We start from the raw sequence: 25,650 nt of genomic DNA on the forward strand, positions 1-25,650 counted from the left end.
CAGGAAAGTGGCACAAGGGTGACTAAATGATGAAAATTATTTTTGGGTGAAATATTCCATTAATACACGTGAATTCTGAGTATCTGTATCATTGTAATTGATTCTAAATCTAAATTTTATCTGCCCAGATAATTCACATCGACCATTGTTACTGCTGTGTACATTCCACCAGATGCTAATGCCAAGCTTGCAATGAAAGAACTACATGCAGCCATTAGCACACAACAGTCAACTCATCCAGATGCTGCTTTTATTGTTGTGGGTGACTTCAACCACTTAAAAACAGTGCTCCCTAAATTTCACCAGCACGTTTCCTTCCACACCAGAGGAAATAAAACCCTGGACCATGTTTATTCCAACATACCTGGAGCTTACAAGGCTACCCCCTCCCCCACCTGGGACAATCAGATCACCTCTCTTTGTTCCTCTCCCCCACATATTTACCACTCATCCAATGTGTGGGGGCCAACTGTAAAGACAAAGTGTGGCAAGTGGTGGCAGACTCTGAACTTCAGGACTGGTTTCAACACACCGACTGGAACATGTTTGCCCTGTGGTTACCACTTGGATGTTGAAGGCTACACTTCCTCTATACTGGATTACATTAACACCACGACAGACAGCATCACCACCCAGAAACAGATCACCATGTACCCAAATCAGAATCCTGAATAAAGAGGTTCACCTCTTACTGAAGGCCCGCAATGTCGCCTTTAGATCTGGTGATGCACAGGCCTACAGTACAGCCAGGGCCAATCTGAAGCGGGCATTAAGATGGCCAAGTACTGCTACAAGCTGAAGATATTGAAGAACACTTCTCCAACTCCAATCCCCAGCAGATGTGGCAGGGCATTCAGGCCATTAGCAACTACAGGCCCATCAACCCTTCACCCCTGTCTACTGATATCTCCTTTCTCAATGAGCTAAACAACTTCTATGCTTGCTTTGAATGGTATAATCTGGAGCCAGCAATCAAAATCGAGCTCCCAGCAGACTTCCAGCCACTCACACTTTCCACTAATGACGTCAGTGCAGTACTAAGCAGGATCAATGCACGGAAAGCTGCAGGGCCTGACGGTATCCCCAGGCACATCCTCAGAGCATGTGCTGGGGGGCTGGCAGGGGTCCTAAGAGACTTATTCAACCTGTCTCTAGCCCAAGTAATTGTGCCCACCTGCCTTAAGACCACCTCCATTGTGCCTGTACCAAAAAACTCCACTGCATCCTGCCTTAATGACTACCGCCCAGTGGCGCTCACCCCCATCATCACTAAGTGCTTTGAGCGGCTAGTCCTGGCAAATCTCAAATGAGTCAGCTTATAGAGAGGAGGTGGACCGTCTAGCTGTGTGGTGCGCTGCCAACAACCTGCTGCTCAACACTATGAAGACCAAGGAGCTCATAGTGGACTTCAGGAAGGAGAAAGGTGACACACACACACCTATTCATATCAGTGGAGAGGTGGTGGACCATGTCACTAGCTTCAAATTCCTGGGTATCCACATCTCCAAGGATCTTTCCTGGACTACCAACAGCTCCAGTCTGGTCAAGAAGGCTCACCAGCACCTCTTCTTCCTGAGGGCTCTGAGGAAGAACCATCTCTCTTCAGACATTGAGAGCATCCTGACCAGATGTATCAATGTCTGGTATGGGAACTGCACTGTGTCAGCCCAGAAAGCGCTGCAGAGGGTGGTAAAAACTGCCCAACGCATCATAGGAGTTCCACTTCCTAAGATTGAGGACATTTACAGGAAGTGTTGTCTCAGCAGATCACGCAAAATCATAAAGGACTTCTCTCACCCTGCCCATAAGGCTCTTTGCCTTCCTGCCTTCTGGGAGGCGCTACAGGAGCCTCCGGACCAAGACTAGCAGGTTGAGGAACAGCATTTTCCCCACAGCTGTTTCTTTGCTGAACTCTGCCTCCACCCGATCACACACACATTGACTGAACACATTATTATCAGTGTATATAACCTTTTTCTGTATATAACCCTTTCTGTGTAATCCTTCCATTGCATACATCTAAATCATTGCACCCATTGTACATAACTCCTTCTCTGAATACTGGTTACATATTTAATTATTATCATGGTATACAATACCTTCTTTATTGCACCACTATATTCATTTCCTCATTTGCACTCATTGCATTTACTCATTGCATTTACCTCCCTCTGTATACTGTCTATATACTGTTATATATACAAATTATTTATATATTTTTATATATTGTTTATATATGCAAATTATTATTTGTTTATATACTGATTATATATGCTAATTATTTGCACTGTGAAAATGCACTTCTGGTTAGATGCTAACTGTATTTCGTTGCCTTGTACCCACATGTGCAGTGACAATAAAGTTGAATCTAATCTAATCTAATCTAATCTAATCTAATCTAATCTAATCTAATCTAATCTAATCTAATCTAATCTAATCTAATCTAATCTAAAGGATACAGATGCACTCAGTACTCAGGACTCGATCCAGAAGACGGTGTTGGGATTGTTTGTTATAAAAGGTTCAAAAACTGAAGATTGCCCAGTAGATGTTGGAGTGGTATTGGAGGGTCTGAGAGTTCTTGAAGATCTCAACAATGTAGCGTATGCCACATCCATGCTGATAGGACTGATATATGCACTGAACTTTAGCTACCCTCCTGAACTCAGGTACACTTTTGAGGCACTGCAGAAGTTATTTCTGGAGCTATTTATGGTAACAAGCTATCTAATAAAGTACAAACACTGAAGACAAAGCTGCTCTCAGATGTGTTTGAGTAATTTGTTGTAATTTGTTACTTTTAAATACCAGGTTTCAGAAAATAGCAATACTTGAACATTTAGAAACATTGGTTTCATTCTTTCAGTTGTTTTATAAAGTTTTATAATCTTGTTTCAGTATTGCTACTGTATTATCCAGAGTTATTAATATTGCAGGCTATACCTGAATGGTGTCAGTAAACAATACAGTTTTGTAATGTTACAGTAATGTTTAATTGTAACTATTCACAGTTCTTAAATGTGCATGCTTGTTGTGCAAAGTGCATCTAATTTTCTTTAACATTAAAAAACTGTTTACGACAGTAATGCTTAGTTGTAATTATCCAGAGGCCTTAAAGTGCACACTTCTTTCAGTGAGCTTACATGGTGCAGAGTGCACCTATTTTTTTGTTTCAGTAAACATTCATTTTGTAATGTTACAATATTGTTTAACTGTAATTGTCCAAAGTTGTTCTTGAAATAAACAACAATGAAGTGCTTTAAAAAGAGCTGGTGTCTTTACCAAATAATAACAAAGCAAAACATTTTTGTGTGATGTAAATTGAAATAAAAAACCTTGTGTTAATGTAACTTGAACTAATTGGATCTTAAATGTTAATAAAAACTAATAAGGTTGTGTGGAACCACCGTCCATAATTTATTTGAGTACATTTAAAGTATAATTTTTTTGAGTGCAGACTGCTTTACTGGTTTTTGCTGGAATCTACTTGTGAATCAGGTTTTTCCCCTGCCTGCCATTTTTGCTCCATTACCTGGTTTATTAAACATCCTTTCTCTGCATATGAATCCTAGTAATCCTTCGTTACAACATATTTAACAGAACATTTACACTAATATTTTTTCTAATAAATTGTGATGGGAAAAACTATGCAGACCTACTTAAATATTAAGTGATCGCTTTATTGATATTTCTTACAAAATTTACAACCATAGCTGTGTCTGTCAGCAAAAAACCCTGTTAAATAAAGAACAAATTCTTTACCTTCTCTGCTGCAACAGACAACACAGACATTAACATCATTCTTTGGTTGTATTGCTCTGATATTACAACCTGCTTGTGTGTGAGAGTATAATAATCACACTTGTGAACAAGAAGCATGGTCCAGGGCATCAGATAGGGATTTACCTAAAAATTGACTTGAATTGCACTCATTTTAATGACTTTCGCTGAAACTACTCTGCATGCTCGGGCTGGCCATCCATACATACTCTGTTAACACACCATTTAAATGCTGTAATATTTTACACATGTACAAGGAGATTATTGCTAGCAGCAGACAGCAGCAACCAACCTAAACATGTCTATAAAATGTTCTATGATAAACATGATTGATTAATTATAAAGTTGACATCAGAACAGATATCAACAAATACAAAAAACATCAATAAGTACTCGTTTTTTGAAAAAAGTCATATTGATGCGTAATTATCTTTTCAATTTCCCAGCCATTCACCTTCATGAAAGACTATTCTTTGTCATGCTCAGTATGTGCTCTTCCCATAATTTTGAGTGACTATAAATTATTGTGATCACTGTGATTGGATTGAAAGTCACAACAGCTCAGAAACATCCTATTATATATTATATTTTTCATTTTAAACAAATGCAAAAACCTATGTACATGATGTATGATTTTACATCACTCACAGGTCTTGTCCTAACTGTCATTTCCATCATACAAACTGTCCTTCACAATTATTATATGATTATGACACCAGTGGCGTGGTTCAATGCACAGGATTACTGCAGAGTAATGTACACTGACCTGACAACAACAGAGAGCAGTGATGACTGGGTAAGGCTAAAAAAATTATCAGTAAGCCAAGGTATAACAGCACCTTTCTGGATCGGACTCTACAACGACATCAACAGTTGGTGCTGGTCCTTTAATGAACCACTGCAGAACACCACTTTTAGGAAGTGGGGTCCTGGGGATCCTGATAATAACTATGGCTATGAATCGGGTGGTATTATATGCTCCACTGGATATTGTTGGGATGCTAAACGCAATTATTTGAGACCCTTTATATGCTACAATGGTGAGTCAGTATCCTGATTTTGAATTGCTATTTTGGTTTGTTGTCTGGATTAGAAAAATTTAGGTTCTCTAGCATTTCTTGTGACTTCATTAAAATTTTTAAAAAATTTAATGAGGTTTTATGATTTTATATGATTTTATGTATTGATGTATATTATTTTAATTTTAAAGGCCGTGAAATTTTAATAACGAAATTTAGACACCATTACACATAAATTTAGTGTTTGGCAGTAACAAACTAAATGTAATACTTCATTCATTTTACTTTCTACTCCACTACATTATTTCTTGTTACTGGTATTAATATAAAAAAAACACAGTTGTCAAATTGCAGCACAGTCAGCAAACCGAGGTAAAGCACACATTATTTTTGACCTACGTAGCTTATTGTTTTCAATAAAATCAGCAAGCACAAACATTTCAGTACAGTACAATTGTAGTGTCAGAGCCTGAAATACTGAACCCTATGAAGAAAGAAAACCCTGACCCCATTCCTCCACATGCACACTCATGACCTGACCTGCAGGATTTGTTTGAAGATGTACAACAGAAGAAAGAGGCTTCCATATTCAGTTTCCTGCTCTGCCTCAGTGACATACGATTTTGTCTTACAAGCATTCATTTTCATATTTGCAAAAACATAGAGGTGAGCACGTCTTGTGATAATCATAATGACCATTTTCTTTAATATGAATCTAATGTTAGCCCACAACAGTGAAGGATTTTATTGTGTATGTGAATAAATCTGTCAGTTATCTTAATTATGCTGTGCATGACTAGTTACACTTTACTTAACTAAGTAAGCTAACATAATCAGTAACTCATGAACAGCAGACTATATTAACACTACTGATGTTTACCATCAGGAAAATATTGTGTTGAAGAGCACCACAGTGACCTGGAGAGTGTAGCCAGATGGAACCATATTCCACAAGAAAATGAGAAGCAAAAAAGCGCACCTTCATTCCAACAAGATTACAAGCTGACAGAAATTTTATTTAACCTACAGCATTTAAACTTTTAATCAGTAGAGGGCAGCAGTGGCAAAGTCTCCCAGTGAGGTTCACTTTTTCATTCCTTACGTAGTGAGCAATGGTAGGGAGAACATACTGTAGAGCTCCTTTTAAAACTGTAACCACCTTTAAGGGTTATATTTGTGTACCTTAGATTTCAGTTTCCATTATATTATTGTAAAGTCTATAAAACTTAATACGCAATTTTGAAACAGACGTTATTGCTTTACTTTAACGACACTGTAAATTGCCACATTAAGGACTGTAAATGACTAGAGTGAGCTATACAAATGCAAACCAGGGTAGTGTGGGGAGGGGGGACTCACTGATTGAGAGTGGGCTTATTACCCAAATGTAAACAAAATCTAGTGTAAAAAGCTCAGTCTTATTTTAATTATAGACTTTTAAATTTTTGCTTGAATTTTGAATTGAGATTTGTCTTACACCGTGTCCTAACTACACGCGACGTGATTCTGCGACACGTGATAAAATGTATCTTTTACATGTTAATCAGTTTTTGTCCTGACCAGACTAACCAGTTTAAGAAACTGTTTTTATTTCTGCACGTCGCGGCTGACAGCTCCTATACAGAGATCTCAATGAAAGTTCTGCGCATTATTAATATTATCTATCAAACATGGATGAGGAGAGACGAGGAGATTATAAATGTTTAATAGCAGAAATATATAATAAATCCCTCAAGTTTTATAAGGAAAGCCATAAGAAGTGGAGGGGTGTATCTCTCTATTCGTGTGTGCTCTTGTATATGTGTGTGTGTACTGCGATCTCTTCAGCTGCAGTATGAGAAAGCACACAGAGAAAAACCGTTTGAATGACTGTGTTTTGTGATTGATCGTGTTCAGTATGGACTCAAATTTTCTATCACTGGAATCATGTTGCGTCTCTTACGACACGGTCTTGGGGAGGCAAGACTAATTACCTTGTGCACCACTAAAAGATTAAAACAAACAAATAAGTGTGTGTGTGCGTTATATATAGAGCATTGAAAACATAGATTTTCTTTGTTTTGGTATGGTTGTGTTTAAATGTTGTCTTGTATATATATATATATATATATATATATATATATATATATATATATATATATATATATATATATACACGGGTTGGACAATGAAACTGAAACGCCTGGTTAATAATAATTAATTCATAAAAAAAAAATTCATTAGTATGGTGTTGCGGCCAATACAGCATCAATTGGTCTTGGGAATGACAGATACAGGTCCTGCACAGTGGCCAGAGGGATTTTGAGCCATTCTTCTTGCAGAATAGTGGCCAGGTCACTACGTGATGCTGGTGGAGGAAAACGTTTCCTGACTCGCTCCTCCAAAACACCCCAAAGTGGCTCAATAATATTTAAATCTGGTGACTGTGCAGGCCATGGGAGATGTTCAACTTCAGTTTCATGTTCATCAAACCACTCTGTCACCAGTCTTGTGTATTGGTGCATTATCATCCTGATACACGGCACCGCCTTCAGGATACAATGTTTGAACCATTGGGTGCACATGGTCCTCCAGAATGGTTCGGTAGTCCTTGGCAGTGACGCGCCCATCTAGCACAAGTATTGGGCCTAGGGAATGCCATGATATTGCAGCCCAAACCATCACTGATCCACCCCCATGCTTCACTCTGGGCATGCAACAGTCTGGGTGTTGCACACAACATTATGGGAGACATATCAGAGTTCAAAAGAGGACAAATTGTTGGTGCACGTCTCGCTGGTGAATCTGTGACTAAGACAGCAAGTCTTTGTGATGTATCAAGAGCCACGGTATCCAGGGTAATGTCAGCATACCACCAAGAAGGACGAACCACATCCAACAGGAGTAACTGTGGACACAAGAGGAAGCTGTCTGAAAGGGATGTCCGGGTGCTAACCCGGATTGTATCCAAAAAACATAAAACCACAGCTGCCCAACTCACTGTAGAATTAAATGTGCACCTCAACTCTCCTGTTTCCACCAAAACTGTCCGTCGGGAGCTCCACAGGGTCAATGTACATGGCCGGGCTGCTATAGCCAAACCTTTGGTCACTCGTGCCAATGCCAAACGTCTGTTTCAATGGTGCCAGCAGTGAAAATCTTGGGCTGTGGACAATGTGAAACATGTATTGTTCTCTGATGAGTCCACCTTCACTGTCTTTCCCACATCCGGGAGAATTACGACAAAAACAAATAAATGTGTTTTTTAAAAACAACCATACCAAAATAAAGAAAATCCACATTTGTTAAATGCTTTATCAATTCAGTTTATTTATCTAACACATTTAACAAAAGTCAAGTCAACTGAGCGTTATTGTCATTCCGCTACATGTAGGAACATACAGCGGAACAAAATGTTGTATATCTAAGGACCAAATTACACAACAGAAAATACTTTTTATTGTATACAACTAACAAAGTATAAAGCAAATGATTACATAAAGTAAAAAAATAGTACAACATTTAAGACAATAGTCTGATCCTAACAGCACTCCTAGTCCTCAACCATTGAACATAGTGGCATGACTACAGTATTTTTTTCTGTTGTTTTGCTTAAATGCACATTACAGGCAAATATACAGGCTCCACTGTATAGCTTAATGCTCTTCAAGCTCTTCCTGGTTACCACCTGGTTATGTGACGAGCCTCGGCCAATCAGGTGCTAGGTCACAGTGGCGTGGTATGTTCCTCCAATCACAGACAAGGTCACGAGTCAAAGCGTGGAATCAAAACATACAAACAGAGATGTTATTCTTTCCTGGAATTTGCTTACCATTTTCATTTTCTTCGCTCTTTACATTTTCTTCGCTGTTTAAAATGGCTAGACAAGGAACCGAAGAGGAAGAGGTGGCTGCACAATCCTAAAATCGCGGTAAGTCTAAATTCTTCTAACGACATCAACGTTCTGCCAAATGAAAGCAGGGGTTCATGCTTTCATTTGTCAGAACCAGTGTAAGATTTGTAACAAAGCATTTTTACTTGTATTTTGTAGGAGGCAGTCTGTCCGCTACACAACTCTGTGGAAACTGTAGGCACTATGACCCGGAGCACAGGTACGGATTAAAGATATGGGCTAACATGCACTATGTTGTTTCCGAAGCAAATAAACACGTTGTTTTAACTCCGTACTTTTTGCCTCCACAGATTAAGCTCAGCATATAATGAGACGGTCACCTCATTTTAGTGGGAGAACTGTCCATAAGTCCGGAATTGCGCGATGAAGGCCTGGAAAAAATGACTTTGTTGGTAAGTAATTTTCACTTCTCAATTTCAGTTCTCAATTTGTTGTTGTTGTTACATTTTGTTGTCACCATGTTGTTCTTAATTCTGTTTTTGCTATTTGTCTGTGTAGTTATGTTTGGTTTTAACAAACCCATTCACTTGTTTTTAGTTGTCTGCAAGACATACTATGAGACCATGCACAGAAATTTCCAGTACAGCCAGCCAGAGCTAGCAAGTGTGGCTGCAGCTAATAAGACCTCAGCCCGGAGTCGCCAGAGGAGGAAGAGGGTAAGACAGATTAGAAATAAATTTGTTTTACTTATTTCTGTTGCATTAGTATAAACTGTAATGATGTACATGTTGTTTATTATATGTAATAATTGTGTTTTCAGCTCTTGGACGCGAGGCAAAGTGTACTGGCTGCGGACGAAGTGGACTTCTGGAGGGGAATCACCGCTGATGATGTCAGATGAAGAAGACGGTGCCGTTGATGGAGTTTCAGGGTGGATTGTGAGACCTCCATCATTCCTCAGCCAGGAGCTCAGCAATCTGTGTGCTAAGCTGCAGGCGAGATTAGAACGGGAACTTTAAAGTGTGCAGCACTGCATCACCAGCGTCTGCGAAATGGGCTGCCGTCTAACAGAACACCACCACATACCTATGACCCCGAGGCAGCAAAAAGACATTTGATGCCAAACGTGATGCCATGAAGAAAATCTCTGGCTACTTTTTGTGTATTTATTTTTACTTACTAAACTTACATTTTATCAACATATTTCTCCCAAATGTCTGTTTTCCTAATATTTACTATTAGCCTTTATGACACCTATATTGTTATATCTTTAACGATTTGTATAGATTAATATATTATATTATATTAGGGCTGTCAATCGATTAAAATATTTAATCGCGATTAATCGGATGATTGTCATGAGTTAACGTGAGTTAACGCATGCGCTCTCTCTCTCTCTCTCTCTCTGCCTGTTTTCTGTCTTTGTTTATCTGCCGATTCTACTTCTTTGCCGGTTCCTGAGCACCACAGCACACTTACACTCATCCAAAATGCTCTCATTGCTTCAGACACGTCATGATGTTTATCCCAAGCCCATACACCCCATGGTATGGTTCCGACTGTGTCTGTCACCCAAGAACGGGAACTTCCCAGGCTGTGAATTGTCGATAACTGCTGGTGATTAGAGAAGTCATCAGGCATTCACGGGGATGAAAATTTGCATGTTGCAAATTTTCATGCAGTGACTATCAATCTGATGTTTAATTCTGTTTTATTAGTTATCACTAATACATTATTACAAATATAGCATTGCACAAACTGTCCTCATGACTGCATGAGCAATAATTTCAATATTGTTAATAAACATGCTTTTAATAACATCGTACAGTACAGTGGCTAGATACAGAATTCATATATACAAAACAACAAAAATAATCCACAGGTTGTAAAGTCCAAGGAAACAGGCACTACCTATCACTTCTCTCATTTCTTTATATAATTCTTGAACGCATTGTTTATCAGCTGTCTGACCTCTTGCAGAATAACCTCCATGATCCCAACCAGTCTGGCTTCAAAGCAGCACATTCCACAGAGACTGCCCTTTTGGTGGTCACTGAGAAACTACATGCTGCTAGATCAGCCAAGCTGTAATCTGTCCTCATCCTCCTTGACCTTTCTGCAGCATTTGATACAGTAAACCACAAGACTCTCTTGTCCACCCTCAGGAGTCTTGGAATTTGTGGAACAGCATGGGAATGGCTTGCTTCTTACATGGATGGTTGCTCATATCAGGCAACATGGAAGGGACTGACATCTGCCCATGCAAACTCTCTACTGGTGTCCCACAAGGCTCAGTATTTGGTCCTCTCCTTTTCTCCCTCTATACTCATTCTCTAGGCAAAATTATATCCTCACATGGGTTTTCATACCACTGCTATGCCGATGACAGCCAACTTATCTTCTCCTTCCCTCCATGAGCTCCCCTTCAGTCACTGCTTGCTACCTTGCGGTTATCATGGACAATCAACTGTCCTTCTCCTCCCATGTTGCTAATGTGACACGCACATGTTGGTTTCTTCTGTACATCAGAAGGTTTCAACCATTTCAATCCACACAGGCTACTAACGTGCTTGTTCAGTCTCTTGTCATTTCGAGAATGGACTACTGCAAATCTCTACTGGCAGGACTACATCTGAAGGCAATTCATGCACTGCAAATGATCCAAAATTCTGCTGCACAATTTCTCCCACAGCACCCCACTGCTGCATTCCCTCCACTGGCTTCAGGTAGCTGCATGCATCAGATTAAAGACACTGATGCTTGTCTACGAAGCCAAGAATGGACCAGCACCATCTTACCTCAAAGCTCTTATTACTCCTCTCACTGCACCTTGCTCCCTCAGATCCACTAGCACTGCTCAACTGGTCCCATCATCTCTCAGGGTAAAAGGTAAGTATACATCTAGACTCTTCTCTGTTCTGGCACCAAGGTGGTGGAATGAACTTCCCCTAGATATCTGTACAGCCAAGTCACTGTTTGTTTTCACATTGTGGCTGAAAACCTACCACTTCTAAAACAAAATAAAACAAACAAAAACTCAGTTTTTAGGCTGATGGTATCCTAAGTCTGTGACCTTTTGAAACAGTGTTAATGTATTCATTGATGGAGACTTCAAAGAACTTTTGTACATTACTCTGGATAAGAGTGTCTGCCAAATGCCAGAAATGTAAATGTAAAGAGTGCTGCCGGGTTCCACTCACTGCTGCAGTCCTGAAATCCTTCCCTGAAATCTCAAAAGTCAAAGAAGCTTTACTGTCACTTCAACCATATATACTGTAGCTGATGCAGTACACGGTGAAATGAAACAACGTTCCTCCTAGACTAAAGGTGCTACACATAACAAAAACAAAGTACAGGTGATGCAGATAGACAGAGCTAAAAACAGAGATAAGGCTAAGCTATACTTAAGGTGCAATCTTTAGAAACTAGACATACAACAGAAGTGCACAGGATGACAAGACAAGACAGTGCAGACAAACAAGAGATATAACACCGACTCTGTGCAAAAGGATAGTGTTGACAGTGAATGCAAATATTAAAGTGACCTGTAAACAGGATCAATGTAAAGTGTAATGTAAAGTGACAAATGCTTGCAAACAGGAATTTTGTGCGTGTGTGACTGTGTCCAGCACAGTTCAATTTCTCTGTTGAAAAGTTCAGTCTCTCTGTTGAGATCAGATCTCGGTTGTATGTGTGTGTGTGTGTCCGTGTCCAGCTCAGTTCAGTTCTCTGTTGAGATACCTGATTGCCTCAGGGAAGAAGCTGTTCAACAGTCTGGTTGTGCAGGTCTAAATGCTTTGGTACTTCCTTCCGGATGGCAGGAGGGTGAAAAGTGTGTGTGAGGGGTGTGTGGGGTGTGTAAGAGTGTGTGTGAGGGGTGTGTGGGATCATCCACAATGCTGTTAGCTTTGCGGATGCAGCGTGTGGAGTAAATGTCCATAATAGAGGGAAGAGGGACTCCGATGATCTTCTCAGCTGTCCTCACTATACGCTGAAGGGTCTTGCGATCCGAGACGGTGCAATTCCCAAACCAGGCAGTGATGCAGCTGCTCAGGATGCTCTCGATGTAGAGGTCCCTCTGTAGAAGGTGAGCCTTCCTCAGCCTTCTTTGCCACTGAAGCCACTGATCACACCCTTGGGGTAACCGTGGACAATCAACTGTCCTTTTCTTCCCATGTTGTTCAATTTGTCATCTGAAATTCAAAATACAGCTATATTACTTTTTTTTAACCTGCCTAGGTTGTTCAGCTAGCTGCATGCATCAGATTCAAAACACTGATGCTTGCCTACAAAGTCAAGAGCCAGTACCCTCTTACCTCAAAGGTCTTATTACTCCTTCCACAGCACCACGCTCCCTTGAATCTACTAGCACTGCTCAACTAGTCCATCTCTCAGGATAAGAAGAAGGTACATGTCAAGAGTTTTCCATTCTGGCATCTGGTGGAACTTCCCCTTGATGTATGAACAGCTGAGTCATGGTTTTCATGCGACAGATGAAGACCTACCTCTTTCTGAAACACTTAAACTACCTCGTATTTTCCCTGCTTCTAGAGTCCTGGCTCTTCAGCAAAGTGTTCTGGCAATGTAAGGCAGGTGGGCTTCCTGAGGTTGCGGAACAGAAGCATAAAATAAAATAGCATGAAAAAAGTATATAATTGAGATATCTCAATTTCTCAATCTCATCACCATATTAATCTACTCAAAAATTTGGACACTTGTCAGCAAAAATAAATGCAAGCATAAATTATATACCTGTAATATTAAAGTGTGAAGCTGCTATTTCTTCAGTTCTGTACATTTCAGATATTGACTATCAGCAACAGTTCTAATTTTTAACTAGCCTTGAATTCTGAAATTAAAATCTAAAAAAAAATAAGTATTTCATGCAGACCAGTAAAATAGATTTCAAGTGAGCTGATTTAGATAAAATTAAATTTTTTTGGACAAACGTTTTTGCCCTGATGTTCGATTTTGCACACTCTGTCCTGTCAATCATAGAAACAGCAACCAAGTACAACTCATCCATTAAGAATGGGGAACATTTTTTCTATAACATGGCTTTTTTAGGAGTGGAACATATATCGATTAATATTGCGTTATGTGCATGGTTTTGCCCATTAGAAGAAGAACTGAGGGTAAGATGCCTATTTCAATTTCTTCGCATAACCCTGCTGAGAAAGTTTAGGTCAGAGCACAGGGAGGGTTAAGGGCCTTGCTCAACTGATCAACAGTGGAGCTTGGTGTTGATGGAGCTTGAACCCCGAACCGCTGATCAACAACCCAGAGCCTTAACCACTTGAGCCACCACTGCCCCAGTGTGTGCACTGACATTAATATTAAATGTGCATGATCCCATCTTAGTGAATGCCACAAGTGCATAATGTACATTTTGTGGGCTGTGACATTTAAACTTGTGACGTTCTTCCAGAAAGGAGCGTTAGTTTTTTTGTTTGCTAGTAAAATCTATTCAAACAGGAGAGCTTCTCCCTGTCTCGATTCATGCCTTAATTCTTTCTCAGATTTTTTTCTAATGGCTGCAATAATATGTAGGTCCTTTGCATATGTATGAGTGTGATATAGAGTGTTTCTCTATTGTTCCTGTTGCTACCCAGTGCTGCTTTCTATGTTGTGAGAGCATACATCCCCAAAGGAAACCATTTGAATATTTTATTTTATCTGTGAGGTTATAGATAACTGGAACTACATTTGGGCAACATGCTTTTTAGTTACAGAGCAAAAAGTGAAACTGACTACAACTACTTTCTTTTTTCACAAGAGACAAATCAAATGGACCACAAACTGAGTGACAAATAAACCATACAGATCAACTCAAGAGGTTTTTGCATACAGTTTACTTGTGCTTTAGAGGTGTCTAAGTTCACACAGTAGATGTGCTAATATTCAATTCTACAGAATCAGAAAAAACTAGCAATTTCAGGGATTAATGATGTTAGTATATTATATTAATATTAAAGATATTAATGCAAGCAGAATTTATCATTAAAATACAGAAAACATTTAATATTCATATTTTTTCAATATAAATAATGTCATGTCCTACAATAGTCTTTATGCATGTTAATATAAAAATAGACTGTTGTTGTTTCTTTTTCAACTTATCTACATAAAGTTCCTTGAACCCTTTCTTTTTTTGTGTTGAAATTTAAGAATGACTGGTCAACATTTCCATTCTCTTTGCTTTTGTATAAATAAGGAGATTTGTGTTCCAACCAAAATGAAAATTAGTCTCCACCCCTTTTAAAGGTTCTACTGCATCAGTCATTTACCACAGAAGAGGTAAATGTTGAGAAAATGAAAGAGATTTTGTACTATAAAAGATCAGGAGCTACAACAAAAAAAACAGCCTTCAAATCTGACAAGTACTGTAACGCTACAGTTCTCTCTCAGTCAAATCCGCAGCCACTTGCCATCTACTGAAGTGTCTTAGGCTTATGTGTGATCAAAATGGCAAAAATCTCTGAAAAGTGATGAGGAAGCAGCACACAATGGCTACTATTTATAATACAAAATCCACCTCTGTTTGAATGGACATGTGACCTCTCATAGAGAGTACTAAAATCTGATCCAAAATCACTTGTTTATCTGGTTTAAGATCTGGTGAGTATTAAGCTATCTGTGTCCAGGAGTCCAACATTTGATGTACATTCTGGTAGCAAGGGACAGCAACCTCTATCTCCCTGTCAGGCACAAAAACAGCAGCCAAATACAACTCATAAATAATGAATGGGGGAATCTTTCTTTATTTTTTCTATAATGTGGCTTTTCTGAACACCCTATTCAGAGATTTTTTAAACAGAGTGGAGCATTTATTGATTATTATTAAGTTATAGTATGTGCAGGGTTTTGTCCTTTAGTGCACTGACATTAGGATTAAATGTGCATAATCCCAGCTTTGTGAGTCCCACAAGTGCATAATGTGCATTTTGTGGATTGTTCCATGTAGACTGGTGACTCTTTGCCATGATAAATATAGGGTACTTTGTAGAGGCAACTGTGAGGTTTGTCTCACAGTTTGTCAGACCAGGGGTCGGCAAGTTTGTTTGGATTGGGGTCAGTAGATAACAGGCCAGAAATTATATGGATTAATGACCATTAAATATTTGGCCTATGGATTGATGAAATTAAATTTAAATAGAAGAAGTCAACTTACTCATCAATGAATGCAATAAAAACGCATGAGAGAAATCGACTGACACATAAAAACATGGAGAATTTGATTGAGAAGCTGAGCCTGCTGGGCCTAAACACTTCTCTCTGCAAATGGATCCTGGATTTCCTGACTGGGAGACCCCAGTCAGTCTAGATTGGGAACAGCATCTCCAGAACCACCACACTGAGCACTGGAGCTCCTCAGGGCTGTGTGCTCAGTCCACTGCTGTTCACTTTGCTGACTCACGACACCACATCATCAAGCTCGCCGATGACACGACCGTGGTGGGTCTCATCAGCAAGAACGATGAGTCAGCATACAGAGAGGAGGTGCAGCAGCTAACAGCATGGTGTAGAGCCAACAACCTGTCAATGAACTTCGACAAGACTAAAGAGATGGTTGTTGACTTCAGGAGAGCACAGAGTGACCATTCTCCGCTGTTCATTGACAGATCTTCTGTGGAGATCGTCAAGAGCACCAAATTCCTTGGTGTTCATCTGGCAGAGAACTTCACCTGGTCTCTCAACACCAGCTCCATCACCAAGAAAGCCCAGCAGCACCTGTACTTCCTGAGGAGGCTGAGGAAAGCCCATCTCCCTCCCCCCATCCTGACTGTGTTCTACAGAGGGACCATCGAGAGCATCCTGAGCAGCTGCATCACTGCCTGGTTTGGGAATTGCACCGTCTCGGATCGCAATACCCTTCAGGGGATAGTGAGGACAGCTGAGAAGATCATCGGAGTCTCTCTCCATTCTATCAAGGACATTTACACCGCACGCTGCATCCGCAAAGCCAACAGCATTGTGGATGACCCCACACACCCCTCACACACACTCTTACACACCCCACACACCCCTCACACACACGCTTACACACCCCACACAGCCCTCACACACACTCTTACACACCCCACACACCCCTCACACACACTCTTACACACCCCACACACCCCTCACACACACTCTTACACACCCCACACACCCTTCACACACACTCTTACACACCCCACACACCCCTCACACACACTCTTACACACCCCTCACACACACTCTTACACACCCCACACGCCCTTCACACACACTCTTACACACCACACACACCCTCACACACTCTTACACACCCCTCACACACACTCTTCACCCTCCTGCCATCTGGAAAGAGGTACCGGAGCATTCAGGCCCTCACAACCAGACTGTGTAACAGTGTCTTTCCTCAAGCCATCAGGCTCCTTAACACCCAGGACTGAACTGTACAAAACTCTCTCTCTCTCTCACACACACACACACACAAACTCAGGACTGAACTGTACTAAACTCTCTCTCTCTCTCACACACACACACAAACTCAGGACTGAACTGTACAAAAATCTCTGCCTCTCACACACACACTCTCTCTCTCTCTCTCTCACCTGTGTGGACACACACACTCACACACACACACACACACATAACTTATATTGTTCGATACTTATTGCACTACCTCAACCACTGTGTTTATTACATCTACTGCTATATTTATGTTTATTTCTATTTTGCACTACCTCAGCCGCTGTTATTGTATTTTTGCACAATACATGTTGTCCGGTCCCAAGGTTGTACATCATCTCATTTTATTTAATTTCATTTACATTTCATTGCACATGTTCTTTTTCTTTTTTCGGCACTAAGTGTCCTGTGTTTTTGTGTTGTCTTTTTGTACTTATTGTTTTTGCACTGTCTTGTTGTTGCTTTGTTTGCACTTTATGTGGCTTGGACAAACTTTTGGTCCTAGCTTTGTGTTGTTTTTTGTGTTTGAACTCTATGTTGTATGTTTCTGTAGCACCAGCTCCTGGAGAAACGTTGTTTCATTTCACTATGTACTGCATCAGCTATATGTGGTTGAAATGACAATAAAGCTTCTTGAATCTTGAAATCTTGAATTGCATCAAAGTGACATCTGTAACACCAGACATAGAAAAAACTAGTGAAAGAGGGGAAATTCCAGTATTCACACTGAGTATTTACTCATTTACCTTCCTATAAGGATATATTTTGAGCCGTGTTATCTTTTTCTCAAATGAGCTGTCGATAAGCTTCATTCTGTTTATAATAAAGAAATTGTGCAAAATATGTGTGCTAAGCTTCTGTGTAGAACATGTATGTGAGTGTATGTGCAATGACGAGCAGCTGTTACCGCTGAGAGGACGAGACAGAGAGGACAGAAAGGTGCCATGCACGGTGGCTTGTGCATCTGAATGAATGTGTGTCAAAGCAAGACTTCAATATTAAATAGCGTATAATAAACATTTCTAGGTAGAGATTTCTAGGGTCCCCAGCTTTGCATGTATGCTATCCATGGGACCCACAGCCATATCATTTTCAAAATCATCTGGCGGGCCAGATGTTGCCAACCCCCGTCTTAGAGCTTAACACAACATCACTGAGGAGAAGTAGTTTTTGCTAGTAAAATCTATTCAAATAGAAGAGCCTCTCCCTGTCTTGATTCATGCCTTTAGTCTTTCTCAGATCTTTTCTAATGGCTGCAATAATATGTAGGTCCTTTGCATATGTGTGGATTTGAAATAAGTGTGATATAGAGTGTTTTCTCTATTTTTCCAGTTGCTACCTAATACTGCTTACTGTGTTGTGAGAGCACATGTCCCCAATGGAAACCATTTGAATATTTTATTTTCTGTCATTTATTTATTTTTTAAATATGTGAGGTTATAGATAACTGTAGCTACATTTTTGCCAGCATGCTCTTTAGTTGCAACTACTTTAGTTGTTTTCACAAGAGACAAATGAAATGAACCACAAACTGAGCCACAAATGAACCATACAGATTAACCCCAGAGGTTTTTGTATACTGTTTACATGTGCTTTAGAGGTGTCTAAGTTCACAATGTAGATGTGCTAATATTCAGTTCTACAGAATAAGACATTTCAGGGATTAATGATGTTAGCATATTATATTAATATTAATACTAGCAGAATATATCATGAAAAATACAGATAATATTTTTCATATTAATCCAATATAAATAGTACAAGTCATATACTACAACAGTCTTAATGCATGTTAATATAAGAATACACTTATCTAGAATCAAAATCACTTAAACTCTTTCTTTTGTTGTGATGAAATTTAAGAAAGACTGGTCATCATTTTCTATTCTCTTTGCTTTTCTTTAAAAAAGAAGATTTGTGTTCCAACCAAAATGAAAATCAGTCTCCACCCCTTTTAAAGGTTCTACTGCATCAGTCATGTACCATGAAAAAGCAGAACAGGTTTGCCTAAGAGATTTTGTACTACTTAAGCTATTCAAGAAAGAGCATCCTTCAAATCTGACAGGTATGGTTCAGTACTGGTGTGTTTTATCATTCAGAAAAAAAGGCATAAATGCATCTTATGTTTAATGCATAATTATCTTTTCAATTCCCTAGCCATTCACCATCATGAAGCCCTGCCTTTTTCTCCTGAGTATCACTGGTGAGCCTATTTTTTTAAACACTGTTAAATCAAGAGATTCTGCAAATGCATTTCCATTCTCACTAACACAGTCTCTAAATTGCTAAGAGTACTTTACTGTATGCATTTTGATCATGGGTATTTACACATGTATGTAAGCGAGTTACTTGAGAATAGCATGAGGAGCTATATATATATATATATATATATATATATATATATATATATATATATTTTTATATATATATATATATATATATATATATATATATATATATATATATATATATATGGAGGGGGGGTCACACTCGCTGCAGCAAGTGGAAACACAGAGGAAGATGCTTTATTCAGAAAATAAGAACATTTTGCAGGTGCAGTGGTGCTGAAGGCTGAGAAGGTGCAGGAGACTGTAGCCAAAGGAGGTGGAAAGTGTGTAAAGCGGCAAGAAAGCAAGACACCAAGGCAGACAAAGGAGCATTGGCTCAGCAGAATTAGGAGTGTTGTCTTCTTCAACTTGCTGACTCTGGAAAGTAGCAGAGAGAGAGAAAGATTACGCCTGGAACTCAGTCTCCTATCTCCTGTTAGTACTGAGCCTGGTTTCCTCCAGGAATTTTCTCCTGGAGGGTGAAGAGTTTCAGTGGCACTCCTGAATGATCAGTGAGTGGTGCGCTTTCAGCTTCTCATTCCACAGTGGCATATTTCTTCTCAGCAGGTGTTAGTTTGCGTGATATGTAGAGGACTGCTCCTCTTTGAAGTTCTGGTACAGGACGGCCCCTAACTCTGTTTCAGATGTGTTGCACCAGGTTTACTGTACTTCTTGAGGACAATAGAGCAGTGACAGACTTCCCATTCATTTCTATGGTGAGTTGTGGTTGTGGTGCACTTCTAAGGTTTGTTGGCCTGAGGTAGAGGAGTTAGGTCTGACTCACACAGGCATAGGCTCATCAATGGGTCAATGGCGGGTTGGCACTCTCTTCCACTTGTGAAAGTCCACCAGTGTTTTAACTGGAAACCAGTCACAGCGTACAAGAATATCCTCTTTGACATTGTCATAATCTCTGGCTTCTTCGTCAGAGAATGCAGGATAAGCTAGTTAGGCTTCACCACTGAACAGGGGAGCCAAGAGATCAGCCCACTCACGTTTTGCTTTGTCACCTGACCTACATGAGCTGAGAAATCACACAGAGCTTCATAGACTTCTGCAAAGAAGTGTTCCCATAGTGTTAGCCATGATGGCCAGGATAACTGTGATACTGGATAACAGTAAACATTATTAGAATTTTAGTAGAAGGTCTTTGATCACACTTCTTTCAGAAGTGAAAATTTTCATAAATTTGAGTAACACTTTAAACTGTAAATTACTGTGATCACTATAATTGGATTGGAAATCACAGCAGCTTTGGAACATAATAATAAAGATGGTATTTTTCTTTTCAAACAAAAGTAAATCCATATGTTCAGTAGATTTTACAATATATCACCCACAGGTCTTGTACCAGCTGTCATTTCCATCATGCAAACTGTCCCTCACAAGTATGATCTAATCATGACACCAGTGACGTGGTCCACTGCACAAAACTACTGCAGAGAAATGTACACTGACCTGGCAACAATAGAAAGTGACAATGACTGGGTAAGGCTAAATAAATTATTAGTAAGCCAAGGTATAACAGCACCTTTCTGGATCGGACTCTACAACGACATTAACAGTTGGCGTTGGTCCTTTAATGAAGTTCCACTGCAGAATACCATTTTTAGGATGTGGGGTGCTGGAAATCCTGATAATAACCATGGAAATGAATCATGTGGTATTATATGCTCTGCTGGGACCTGGTGGGATGCTAACTGCTATGATTTGAGACCCTTTATCTGCTACAATGGTGAGTCCTGATTTTGATGTGCTGTTTTGGTTTGTTTTTCTTGTTTTGTCTTGATTTAGATGCCATAGCCTTGTGCCTTTATTAAAAAAAAATAAATGTTTTATTTTTTCAAATGTTAAGTTGCTTAAATAGCATAGATGTAACCCAAGAATGATTTAGAAATTACATACATATATAAAAAATACTAAGTAGTTAGGTGGTTTTATATTTGGATGAAAATGAGACAAAAATTAAATTTTAACAACATTTAAAAAACACATTACCACATTAATCTTGTTTGTTGAATGTAGCAAACAATCTTGTGAGGCTTCACATCAGCCAATACGTCATACAAACAAACCCACTAGCTCGATTATTGAGATTTGAACAAACTGGCCATGACCAGCATGGACCATGAGCCTGAAAGTTTCAGTTTTATCATATGCCAATTCTGTAAGGTAAAATGGAATAACTGAATTGGACTCTCGAAAGACAAACCCAAAGTTTAAAAATGCAAATCATAATTTCTTAGTAATTGGTACTTCTTGCTTTTGCTTTAATAACAGTGTACACTCAAGCTCAAGCTCAACACTCCACAGTTTTGTGTAAAAACTGTTGATCCATGTTAGAGCAAATCCATGTGTCATCTGAACAGGCCCTTCAATGGAAGGGATAAGACTCAAAGAAAACCTAACTGGTTATACACAAAAGAACCTGATCAATATCACAAATTTGCTTCAATTTCAGTAGTGACCTATAAATATAATCTTAAATGCTAAATATTGTAGATTTTTTTATATCTTTTTTGTTATTCTAAAATTTTGGTTCTGATTATTAGAGCCCATTTTTAAAGAATTTTAACAGTTTTCATCAACCTTTTTTTCCCCCCAATTTCACAGGTAATAACAGTGGTGCTGACAGGTTTGTTGGGGTCACAAGTCCTATGCTGTCCTAGACTGCAGCTCAGGCTTACTGCAGAAAATTTCACACAGACTTGGCCACTGTGACCAGCAGCACAGAGAACAATCTGTTAAGCCAGGTTGCATCACAGATGAAAACTCTTTGTTTCTGGACTGGGCTTTATAGGGACACTTGGAAGTGGTCAGATGGGACCAAATTTTCAAATCTCCAGTGGACTTCTGGACAGCCAAATAACTTAAACAAAAATGAGAACTGTGGACTGCATTATAAACTATTTGAAGATGATACATGCAGCAACCTGCACATTTTCATGTGTCACACCAGTAAGTCCACTATAAGTCCACTATCACTATAAAGAGACTTTAACAAATAGTATGAAGTGACTGGCAACCAAGCTTTAATATGCACTTACAATGTATTAAGAATCTTAAAAATGCTTAATCAAGCTTTTCTCTGTGTATCTGTGCTGTGATCCCCACAGTACCACCAGTGAGGGAACAGCAGATAGTGAGGCTGCAGGTGAAGTCTGATGGAAGTGTGTTAGATCCTGCTGTCCAGTCATTCATTTTGGAAGTGGTAAGTTTTGCATGACCATTAATCAACCATGACCATTTAATATGTTAACCAAGTAGTCCTGCACTCAGAAATAGAATTCCTATTAAATGTCTGATTAATACTGTATATTGATTTATATTTAGTAGTTGGTGACATTCAGTAATTCAGTAAATAAATCCTGTTCTTTTCTGTAGATTAAGCAGAAACTGAAAGAAAATGGTGTGTCAAAGAACACTACAGTGACCTGGAGGATGCAGTCAAATGGAACCATCTTCCACAAGAAAAAGAGGGATGACCTGTAACACCTGTAATACCTTCATGCCAACTGACTGATTTTTTTTTTAAATACAGCATTTAAACTTACAGTCAGTAGGGTGCAGCAGAGGCAAGGACTAGGGCGAGCATTTTATTGAGCCAAGTTCCAGAACTGTTTGTAAAATGTACCCCAGTCAGGTTTACTTTTTCACTCCTGATGTAGAGAGCAATAAGTTGCTATATATAAACACATAATTGATTGCAACAAAAAGAAAAGGTTTATATTTATTCACTTCATTATTGTGTAACTTGAATTTGGATTATACTATTATAACCTCAGTAGGCATTTTAAGATCAGAAATTACTAATTTATTTACAGCAAAAATATTACTAATAGTAGCAATTGTTTTTAATGACTCAGTAATATAAATGTGTTTGTTTGTTTTGCTGTCATAAGGACATTTTTGTTTATTGTCTATACTACTATTAGTCTGGTTTGTAATTCTTATTAGTTATCACTAATACATTATTACAAATATAGAACGGCACAAACTGTCCTCATGTCTGCATGACCAATAATTTCTCTAATCTTAATAATAACATCCTACAGGAGCTCTAAATATAGAATTCATACATACATTATATATATATATATATATATATATATATTACTACAATCCTTAAAAAACCTGGTGCTAATCCTAATGATCTCAATAATTTCTGTTCCATTTCCATTCCTTTCATTTCTAAAATATTTGAAAAGGTAGTTGCAATACAGGTTCACACTCACCTCAGTGACAATAACCTTTTTGAATCATTTCAGTCTGGATTCCGTACTATACATAGTACGGAAACTGCTCTGGTGAAAGTTACCAATGACCTATTGTTGGCTGCTGATGCCGGCCTATTAACAATCCTTGTCCTGATAGATTTGTGTGCAGCCTTCGACACTCTCACTCGATTCTATTAAACCGTTTAACTACAATTGGCATCTCCTCCTCACATTTAAAGCACTTCATAATCTTGCTCCCCCTTTACTTATCAGAGCTCGTTCAGTTCTACACACCTTCTCACACTCTTTGCTCTTCTTCATCAAGGCTACTAGTTACACCCCCTTCCCACTTGACCACCATGGGTTCTAGAGCCTTCAGCTGTACTGCTCCACGTCTTTGGAATTCTCTCCCCAAAAAAATCCGTAACATAGATTCTCCAACCAAATTCACATCTCACCTTAAGACCCATTTATTCAGAAGCGCTTATCCTACATGATGTAAGGCTGCACTCAAGTCATTTGTTTTCTTGTCTTAAATTATGACACTGTTTCTTGTTTCATTAATATTGTTTTAATCACTTACTATTCAACGTTATCTTAATAAAATTTATCTTGTTTTATCTTTTATCTGAAGGCGACCTTGGGTGACCAGAAAGGCGCCTATATAAATAAAATGCATTATTATTATTATTATTATTATTAAATACTTAAATATCTGGTCAAAGTCAATATTCTCATGGGTCACCCTCAAGGTCTCAGGTTATCTTTGGTTTTGTGTTTTCCACCATGCCATATTCCTAAATTTTCTGCTTGATTCAAGGAACAGAATCAGCATGTCACTAACTAAATACTGAAATCCATTCTGTTCTTGATCTTTTAATAGTCCATCATTCCTGTTTTGTGATTTAGACTGCAGGTGAAAGTCTAATACAAAGTTTAATCTTTTTTTTTTAGGAAAATCATCTTTCTTATGATTCATACTGAAATCCATTTCTGCAGTTTTTAAGATTTCAGTTTTCAAGACTACATCTCTTTAGGTTTAAGCAGTTTCTGTTTTGTGAAGAAAGAAAAAACATGTTTCTTCGTTCAAATGTCCCTAAATATACCGTTCAAATGTCCCTTAATATACCAATCCAGGAACCACCCTGTAGAGAAGCCACCTGCAATTAATATTTTGACACAACAGTGGCAAGCATGTTGACTGCAATGATAAAGTGTGGAAGCTCCTATTTCTTCAGTAGTTGTGTACATTTCAGATCTTCACTATCAGCATGTTTTTCCAAAAAGCTTAACTACCTTGAGTGCGGATAATAAAATAAATATTTCATGAAAACTAGTTATTTCCCATGAACAAAGCAATATGTCCGTTTCAAGTCAGCTGATTTAGACAAAACCAAACAGCAGTGAAATAGCAATAGGGCTTAAAAGTGTATGAGCTAAACTTTTGTTCAGTTACACATCTACTGCTGTTTCCTCAGCCCCTTTTCTGGTTCAGGGTAGTGTTGAGGCTCTCCTGTGATAAGTCCTTTAAATGTCATTTTAAGAGCTTTTTTTCCCCATTCATGGAAAATATATAATAATTATTTACCTTAATTCAAATGTATCCAATATACAGCAAATAATATAACAATTATATACAACAGTAGTCTTTATGCATGTTAAAATAACAAAACTTTGTTTGATGAAATAATTTGAATTCTTTCTTTTTTTGTGATGAAATATAAGAACAACTGGTCAACATTTCTATTCTCTTTGCTTTTGTTTAAATAAGGAGATTTGTTTTCCAAACAAAAGAGAAATCCACATCTCTCTTAAAAGTTCTTACTACTGCATCAGTCGAATCTGTAGCCACCTGCACAAACTTTTAAAGTGTAATGCTCTCGTGTAGGTAATGAGCATAAACGTGCATTTGGCCATGGCCATTCACTTCTTTGCTGGACAACAGAGTGATATCCTAGTGCTCTAATAAGCAATTTAATGGTTTGAGAATTCTAATAAGTGAATATTGAGGCTACAGCTTAGAAATTGAATATTTAAGT

General features: G+C 38.7%; 1 protein-coding gene and 1 long non-coding RNA gene across 3 annotated transcripts; both read left to right on the plus strand.

Moving 5' to 3' along the window:
- The first annotated feature begins 8,965 nt into the window (after window positions 1-8,965).
- LOC131349346 (uncharacterized) lies at window positions 8,966-12,325 on the plus strand. The gene is made up of 3 exons (XR_009204064.1): window positions 8,966-9,083; window positions 9,229-9,347; window positions 9,452-12,325. It is a non-coding gene; the product is annotated as an uncharacterized LOC131349346 (long non-coding RNA).
- A 6,716-nt stretch (window positions 12,326-19,041) lies between these two features.
- LOC131348952 (L-selectin-like) lies at window positions 19,042-22,152 on the plus strand. 2 transcript variants are annotated; one of them, XR_009204005.1, is made up of 5 exons: window positions 19,042-19,132; window positions 19,225-19,270; window positions 19,621-20,110; window positions 20,737-21,129; window positions 22,008-22,152. XR_009204005.1 is itself a non-coding variant. In XM_058384201.1 (4 exons), the coding sequence occupies exons 2-4, from the start codon at window positions 19,237-19,239 to the stop codon at window positions 22,061-22,063; spliced, it is 483 nt and encodes a 160-aa protein (XP_058240184.1). In that variant the 5' UTR covers window positions 19,042-19,132; window positions 19,225-19,236; the 3' UTR covers window positions 22,064-22,152. The 2 variants fall into 2 exon arrangements, 1 of the variants encoding a protein (XP_058240184.1); XM_058384201.1 differs by lacking the exon at window positions 19,621-20,110.
- Window positions 22,153-25,650: the final 3,498 nt, after the last annotated feature.

The sequence above is a fragment of the Hemibagrus wyckioides genome, linkage group LG29 (assembly GCF_019097595.1).
Source record: "Hemibagrus wyckioides isolate EC202008001 linkage group LG29, SWU_Hwy_1.0, whole genome shotgun sequence".
Classification (NCBI taxonomy): Eukaryota; Metazoa; Chordata; class Actinopteri; order Siluriformes; family Bagridae; genus Hemibagrus; species Hemibagrus wyckioides.